The sequence below is a fragment of the Euprymna scolopes genome, chromosome 25 (assembly GCF_053919585.1).
Source record: "Euprymna scolopes isolate OS-2025 chromosome 25, ASM5391958v1, whole genome shotgun sequence".
Taxonomy (NCBI): domain Eukaryota; kingdom Metazoa; phylum Mollusca; class Cephalopoda; order Sepiida; family Sepiolidae; genus Euprymna; species Euprymna scolopes.
The window spans coordinates 54,833,261-54,842,015 of NC_136506.1; the positions used below are offsets into that span (position 1 = coordinate 54,833,261).

The 8,755-nt window shown below is 30.3% G+C and overlaps 1 protein-coding gene across 1 annotated transcript; it reads left to right on the top strand.

Moving 5' to 3' along the window:
- The first annotated feature begins 7,873 nt into the window (after window positions 1–7,873).
- On the top strand, window positions 7,874–8,230 carry LOC145247196 (uncharacterized). Its single transcript, XM_080108829.1, has one exon. The coding sequence runs from the start codon at window positions 7,874–7,876 to the stop codon at window positions 8,228–8,230; it is 357 nt and encodes a 118-aa protein (XP_079964955.1).
- Window positions 8,231–8,755: the final 525 nt, after the last annotated feature.

An 8,755-nucleotide genomic window follows, 5' to 3' on the forward strand; every position in this document is an offset into this window, starting at 1 on the left:
TTAACAAAATGTTTTTCTTTCTTTTAACAAAATGTTCAGTCCTTCTTTTAACAAAATGTTCAGTCCTTCTTTTAACAAAATGTTCAGTCCTTCTTTTAACAAAATGTTCAGTCCTTCTTTTAACAAAATGTTCCGTCCGTTTTTTAACAAAATGTTCAGTCATTCTTTTAACAAAATGTTCAGTCCTTCTTTTAACAAAATGTTCAGTCCTTCTTTTAACAAAATGTTCAGTCCTTCTTTTAACAAAATTTTCAGTCCTTCTTTTAACAAAATGTTCAGTCCTTCTTTTAACAAAATGTTTAGTCCTTCTTTTAACAAAATGTTCAGTCCTTCTTTTAACAAAATGTTCAGTCCTTCTTTTAACAAAATGTTCAGTCCTTCTTTTAACAAAATGTTTTTCTTTCTTTTAACAAATTGTTCTGTCCTTTTAACAAAATGTTCAGTCCTTCTTTTAACAAAATGTTCAGTCCTTCTTTTAACAAAATGTTCAGTCCTTCTTTTAACAAAATGTTCAGTCCTTCTTTTAACAAAATGTTCAGTCCTTCTTTTAACAAAATGTTCAGTCCTTCTTTTAACAAAATGTTTTTCTTTCTTTTAACAAATTGTTCTGTCCTTCTTTTAACAAAATGTTCAGTCCTTCTTTTAACAAAATGTTCAGTCCTTCTTTTAACAAAATGTTCCGTCCGTTTTTTAACAAAATGTTCAGTCATTCTTTTAACAAAATGTTCAGTCCTTCTTTTAACAAAATGTTCAGTCCTTCTTTTAACAAAATGTTCAGTCCTTCTTTTAACAAAATGTTCAGTCCTTCTTTTAACAAAATTTTCAGTCCTTCTTTTAACAAAATGTTCAGTCCTTCTTTTAACAAAATGTTCAGTCCTTCTTTTAACAAAATGTTCAGTCCTTCTTTTAACAAAATGTTCAGTCCTTCTTTTAACAAAATGTTCAGTCCTTCTTTTAACAAAATGTTCAGTCCTTCTTTTAACAAAATGTTTTTCTTTCTTTTAACAAAATGTTCAGTCCTTCTTTTAACAAAATGTTCAGTCCTTCTTTTAACAAAATGTTCAGTCCTTCTTTTAACAAAATGTTCCGTCCGTTTTTTAACAAAATGTTCAGTCATTCTTTTAACAAAATGTTCAGTCCTTCTTTTAACAAAATGTTCAGTCCTTCTTTTAACAAAATGTTCAGTCCTTCTTTTAACAAAATTTTCAGTCCTTCTTTTAACAAAATGTTCAGTCCTTCTTTTAACAAAATGTTCAGTCCTTCTTTTAACAAAATGTTCAGTCCTTCTTTTAACAAAATGTTCAGTCCTTCTTTTAACAAAATGTTCAGTCCTTCTTTTAACAAAATGTTCAGTCCTTCTTTTAACAAAATGTTCAGTCCTTCTTTTAACAAAATGTTCAGTCCTTCTTTTAACAAAATGTTCAGTCCTTCTTTTAACAAAATGTTCAGTCCTTCTTTTAACAAAATGTTCAGTCCTTCTTTTAACAAAATGTTCAGTCCTTCTTTTAACAAAATGTTTTTCTTTCTTTTAACAAAATGTTCAGTCCTTCTTTTAACAAAATGTTCAGTCCTTCTTTTAACAAAATGTTCAGTCCTTCTTTTAACAAAATGTTCAGTCCTTCTTTTAACAAAATGTTCAGTCCTTCTTTTAACAAAATGTTCAGTCCTTCTTTTAACAAAATGTTCAGTCCTTCTTTTAACAAAATGTTCAGTCCTTCTTTTAACAAAATGTTTTTCTTTCTTTTAACAAAATGTTCAGTCCTTCTTTTAACAAAATGTTTTTCTTTCTTTTAACAAAATGTTCAGTCCTTCTTTTAACAAAATGTTCAGTCCTTCTTTTAACAAAATGTTCAGTCCTTTTAACAAAATGTTCAGTCCTTCTTTTAACAAAATGTTCAGTCCTTCTTTTAACAAAATGTTCAGTCCTTCTTTTAACAAAATGTTCAGTCCTTCTTTTAACAAAATGTTCAGTCCTTCTTTTAACAAAATGTTCAGTCCTTCTTTTAACAAAATGTTTTTCTTTCTTTTAACAAAATGTTCAGTCCTTCTTTTAACAAAATGTTCAGTCCTTCTTTTAACAAAATGTTCAGTCCTTCTTTTAACAAAATGTTCAGTCCTTCTTTTAACAAAATGTTCAGTCCTTCTTTTAACAAAATGTTCAGTCCTTCTTTTAACAAAATGTTCAGTCCTTCTTTTAACAAAATGTTCAGTCCTTCTTTTAACAAAATGTTTTTCTTTCTTTTAACAAAATGTTCAGTCCTTCTTTTAACAAAATGTTTTTCTTTCTTTTAACAAAATGTTCAGTCCTTCTTTTAACAAAATGTTCAGTCCTTCTTTTAACAAAATGTTCAGTCCTTCTTTTAACAAAATGTTCAGTCCTTCTTTTAACAAAATGTTCAGTCCTTCTTTTAACAAAATGTTCAGTCCTTCTTTTAACAAAATGTTCAGTCCTTCTTTTAACAAAATGTTCAGTCCTTCTTTTAACAAAATGTTTTTCTTTCTTTTAACAAAATGTTCAGTCCTTCTTTTAACAAAATGTTCAGTCCTTCTTTTAACAAAATGTTCAGTCCTTCTTTTAACAAAATGTTCAGTCCTTCTTTTAACAAAATGTTTTTCTTTCTTTTAACAAAATGTTCAGTCCTTCTTTTAACAAAATGTTCAGTCCTTCTTTTAACAAAATGTTCAGTCCTTCTTTTAACAAAATGTTCAGTCCTTCTTTTAACAAAATGTTCAGTCCTTCTTTTAACAAAATGTTCAGTCCTTCTTTTAACAAAATGTTCAGTCCTTCTTTTAACAAAATGTTCAGTCCTTCTTTTAACAAAATGTTTTTCTTTCTTTTAACAAAATGTTCAGTCCTTCTTTTAACAAAATGTTTTTCTTTCTTTTAACAAAATGTTCAGTCCTTCTTTTAACAAAATGTTCAGTCCTTCTTTTAACAAAATGTTCAGTCCTTCTTTTAACAAAATGTTCAGTCCTTCTTTTAACAAAATGTTCAGTCCTTCTTTTAACAAAATGTTCAGTCCTTCTTTTAACAAAATGTTCAGTCCTTCTTTTAACAAAATGTTCAGTCCTTCTTTTAACAAAATGTTTTTCTTTCTTTTAACAAAATGTTCAGTCCTTCTTTTAACAAAATGTTTTTCTTTCTTTTAACAAAATGTTCAGTCCTTCTTTTAACAAAATGTTCAGTCCTTCTTTTAACAAAATGTTCAGTCCTTTTAACAAAATGTTCAGTCCTTCTTTTAACAAAATGTTCAGTCCTTCTTTTAACAAAATGTTCAGTCCTTCTTTTAACAAAATGTTCAGTCCTTCTTTTAACAAAATGTTTTTCTTTCTTTTAACAAAATGTTCAGTCCTTCTTTTAACAAAATGTTTAGTCCTTCTTTTAACAAAATGTTCAGTCCTTCTTTTAACAAAATGTTCAGTCCTTCTTTTAACAAAATGTTCAGTCCTTCTTTTAACAAAATGTTCAGTCCTTCTTTTAACAAAATGTTTTTCTTTCTTTTAACAAAATGTTCAGTCCTTCTTTTAACAAAATGTTCAGTCCTTCTTTTAACAAAATGTTCAGTCCTTCTTTTAACAAAATGTTCAGTCCTTCTTTTAACAAAATGTTCAGTCCTTCTTTTAACAAAATGTTCAGTCCTTCTTTTAACAAAATGTTCAGTCCTTCTTTTAACAAAATGTTCAGTCCTTCTTTTAACAAAATGTTTTTCTTTCTTTTAACAAAATGTTCAGTCCTTCTTTTAACAAAATGTTTTTCTTTCTTTTAACAAAATGTTCAGTCCTTCTTTTAACAAAATGTTCAGTCCTTCTTTTAACAAAATGTTCAGTCCTTTTAACAAAATGTTCAGTCCTTCTTTTAACAAAATGTTCAGTCCTTCTTTTAACAAAATGTTCAGTCCTTCTTTTAACAAAATGTTCAGTCCTTCTTTTAACAAAATGTTTTTCTTTCTTTTAACAAAATGTTCAGTCCTTCTTTTAACAAAATGTTTAGTCCTTCTTTTAACAAAATGTTCAGTCCTTCTTTTAACAAAATGTTCAGTCCTTCTTTTAACAAAATGTTTTTCTTTCTTTTAACAAAATGTTCAGTCCTTCTTTTAACAAAATGTTCAGTCCTTCTTTTAACAAAATGTTCAGTCCTTCTTTTAACAAAATGTTCAGTCCTTCTTTTAACAAAATGTTCAGTCCTTCTTTTAACAAAATGTTCAGTCCTTCTTTTAACAAAATGTTCAGTCCTTCTTTTAACAAAATGTTCAGTCCTTCTTTTAACAAAATGTTTTTCTTTCTTTTAACAAAATGTTCAGTCCTTCTTTTAACAAAATGTTTTTCTTTCTTTTAACAAAATGTTCAGTCATTCTTTTAACAAAATGTTCAGTCCTTCTTTTAACAAAATGTTCAGTCCTTCTTTTAACAAAATGTTCAGTCCTTCTTTTAACAAAATGTTTAGTCCTTCTTTTAACAAAATGTTCCGTCCGTTTTTTAACAAAATGTTCAGTCCTTCTTTTAACAAAATTTTCAGTCCTTCTTTTAACAAAATGTTCAGTCCTTCTTTTAACAAAATGTTCAGTCCTTCTTTTAACAAAATGTTTAGTCCTTCTTTTAACAAAATGTTCAGTCCTTCTTTTAACAAAATGTTTTTCTTTCTTTTAACAAATTGTTCAGTCCTTTTAACAAAATTTTCAGTCCTTCTTTTAACAAAATGTTCAGTCCTTCTTTTAACAAAATGTTCAGTCCTTCTTTTAACAAAATGTTTAGTCCTTCTTTTAACAAAATGTTCCGTCCGTTTTTTAACAAAATGTTCAGTCCTTCTTTTAACAAAATTTTCAGTCCTTCTTTTAACAAAATGTTCAGTCCTTCTTTTAACAAAATGTTCAGTCCTTCTTTTAACAAAATGTTTAGTCCTTCTTTTAACAAAATGTTCAGTCCTTCTTTTAACAAAATGTTTTTCTTTCTTTTAACAAATTGTTCAGTCCTTTTAACAAAATGTTCAGTCCTTCTTTTAACAAAATGTTCAGTCCTTCTTTTAACAAAATGTTCAGTCCTTCTTTTAACAAAATGTTCAGTCCTTCTTTTCTTCTTCGAAAGGGAATCACAAATAAAGTCTCTTTGACCTTAAATGGGAGAAAGAGGTAGAATATTTTTCCTTTGTGTAGGCTCAGATACCTTTAAATTCAAAGGAAAGAAACAGAAAACCATAAAACCGCTTTATAAAGGCTTTATGTGTACAAATACGGGATAAATTATTGTATTATGGAATCTTTTTTTGTGAAGGGAACTTCGGTTGAATTGTCTTCCAAGTTTCTAGAACAAAGAGGGAATTTTCTTTCAAGGGCCGATACTCTGCTCGTCAAGTCCGCAAATTAATTTTTGTTCTTTACAGAAAAGAAATCCTCCAAACATGACCAGTTTCTTTCGTTAATCCTTTATGAGACTAATTTCCCAGTTGATAAAGCCTGTGCTTTTTAATAACTGGGACTAATTTTCCAGTAGATAAAACCTTGGTGTTTTTTAATAACTGGAACAAAATTACAATGAAACTTTAACAAGTCTTTCTAAAGGAGAAAGAAAAAAAAACGTGACGAATTTAACGTCAAATCTCTTTGACGGAGCCCAAAATGACACCTCCTCCTCGCAGCCAGTGAATACTCGAACTGACGAAAACGGGGAAAGGTTCTTTTTCTCCCCCCCCCCTCCAGAGAGTGACAGCGTAGTCGACTGCTAAAAGGGAACTATAATGATGATGATGGAATTGACTTGCAAACGGCCAGTCAAGGAGTGCGTTCCTCTCGCTAAATGTCGAATGTTGAATAAAAAAAATAAATAAAAATTATTTCTTTATTAAAATTTCAACACTATTTTGGGAATATTTTTAAATAATGCAATGTTTAAATTTGTCCAAATGGTTACGAATCAATTGTAACACATAAGGAAATACACCATCTGATGTTCTTATTTTATATTTTGTTGTCTTGATTTTTGCAAATATATATATATATATATATATATCTACTAGACTACCCGTGACCCGTTGGGTCAGTATTTTAGATTAGCTATGGAATTAATGTATGAGCGTGACACTTCTGACGTAAAGAAAATAGTTTTTTGTGACATAACAGAAACATTTCTGTGAAAGTATATTAAAATGAAAAATAGATAGATTTCTATGAGTCGTTCTGTTTATAATTGTTTATTTTTGAAAAAAAAAAACTTATAGCCATTGAATTATAAGTGGTTTGCCATACTTATAGGTAAATGTGCACTGAACAGATACCGTAATACTTCAAGTTAAATTCAAATTTTGATATATATTTTTTAAATGAAATTGTTAGTTGAAAGTACAGAATAGTTAAAAACACTCTCCCCATGTTAAGAATGGCTTTTTAAATAGAAAATTAAAATAAAATGTGACTTTTTTCATTTATTTTAAACAACCATTCATAACCCATTGGATCAAATATTTAATTCATGTTAATAATAAGGTCAATAAAACTAATTAAGACAATGATAAAAAAAAAATTAAAAAAAGCAGAAAGTATTAACAATTGTTTATTTGGATAATTTAAACACAAAAAAAAATAATTGGGACGCTGAAAACGTACACAGTAAAACAATACGTTTTATTGTGTTGATTATTTATTTGTAAAAAACAACATTTTCGGGGTTATTTATTTATGTTGGTAGTGTAGAAAATGTATGAATGTTTTTAAGAAAGGTGTATTAAAAAAATGGAGAATAAATTTAAAAAAAAAAAGAGGAAGAACGTGGGTAAATCGCTGTTGTAAAATGCTCTTATAGTTGTCAACGGATCAAAGTTGATTTATTTGTAAGAAAATTGCGACAGTATTGTTGTAATACAGAATAGTTGCAAAACAGCCCCACCCTTCCCATGTTAAATAATAATTTCTAAATAATAGCGCTAATATTTCAGTCCGCAGGTCAAATTCTGCAAAAGAAGCAATTTGTGTTTATTTGTTTACGCTGTTATGGGTTTATGTTTATGTACACATGCGCAACCGGAATTCGTAAACCGGATGTGTGGTTACATCACTCGTTACAAAGTCATTTGAGTTTTATAATTATATATATATATATATATATATATATCACGATCAGATAAGGTAAAAAAAATATTAATAAGATGGTTGTATAGTTTGGTTACCTAGATTAGATTCCCTAAAACCTGTGTGTTTATTAAAGAGTGTTCAATAGAGGACAGAGCTAGTACATAGTCTGTTTTATTATACAAACATTATTGGTTGCATATGTGCATACATTTTTCAGTGGAATCTCAATTTAGAGAGACCCACCTCATCAGACATAACAAAGGAGTGACACTGAAACAAAAATCAAAATTCATTTTGTATACAAAAAAATATTGTGTGTGTGACTTACACCCTGGAAAAGGGGAGGGTATAGTTCGTGAAGACAGTTAGGTGGGGATGTGGGAAAGAGAGGGATAGGGAGTGAAAAGGAGTGAGGATGATACATTCCAGGCTGGCTAGAGTATCACAGGAGGTGGAGGGATTATGGCTATACTTTAGACCAATGGGCTTGATGTTCGTCGATACAATGCAAATGAACACACTAAACACACACGACAACTTCAAATCTCATTTTTTATGCACACACATCAATAAAATAACTCGCACTTAACTTCAACAAAGAAAACTGCCAAAGGAAGCCATACATCAAAAGAAAAATTAAAATACAAAACACAAACATCACAGCAAAGGCAACTCCGGCAGCATATAAACACGAATAATTATCTCACAAAACACTGCAACAGTACAACACCTACTAGAACACATTCACAATTTTCTTAGTTTTTAATCGATATAACACATGTATACAAACATCAAACAGACGACTCCCTAAAATGCAAAGGATTGTTAAAAATGATCTTCAGTTAAGTCCATACAAAAATCAGTCCTGGCAGTTAATTTCGGAACCCTCGAAGCAGAAATGGCTGCACAGGGGCAAGTTGATGTTGCAAGAGCAAGCCTCAGGAAAGGTCTTCATCTGGTCTGATGAGAAGATGATCACAGTGGAGGCTGTGACCCAGAAGCAGAACGATAGGATTTATGCCAAAAGTTCAAAGGACTTGTCAGTCAACGCCAGAAGCTATTTGAAAGGCCAGAAGCCTGCTTCAGTCATGGTCTGGGCTGCTGTTGCATCCGATGGGAGCAAATCTCCGTTGATCGTGATTGAGGAAGGCGTGAAAGTCAATAGTTAATTTTATTTGAATACGTTGGAGGAAAAGGTTCTGCCGTGGCTCACTGAATCATTTGAGGATGATTTCATCTTCACACAGGACGGTGCTCCAGTTCACACAACGAATGTGACTCAACAGTGGTGCAAGGACCATTTCCCAGGCATCTGGTGCAAGCAAATGTGGCCACCATCAAGTTCAGATATCAATCCTATCGTTATTTGCTATCTGATCCATTTTGGAGAGCAATGTTTCGAGATGTTCCTATCCCAATTTTGACTCCCTGAAGGCAGCTCTTTATTCTGATTGGGCCAAGTTGGATGAAGAAGTGGTGCGGCGTTCTTGCGCTTCAGTGGAAGCAGGTATTAAGCTAATGATCAAAGAAAAAGGCGGCCATTTTGAAATTTAATCTTTTGACTTTGTTTGGAATATACTTCTAAACAATAGTGATCAAGCATTTTTTCATTTTTCTTTTCTAGTTTTAATTTTATTAAAGTTTTCCTATGGGTAAGCCTTTATGGGCTACCTTGTATATATCATAGCAAAATA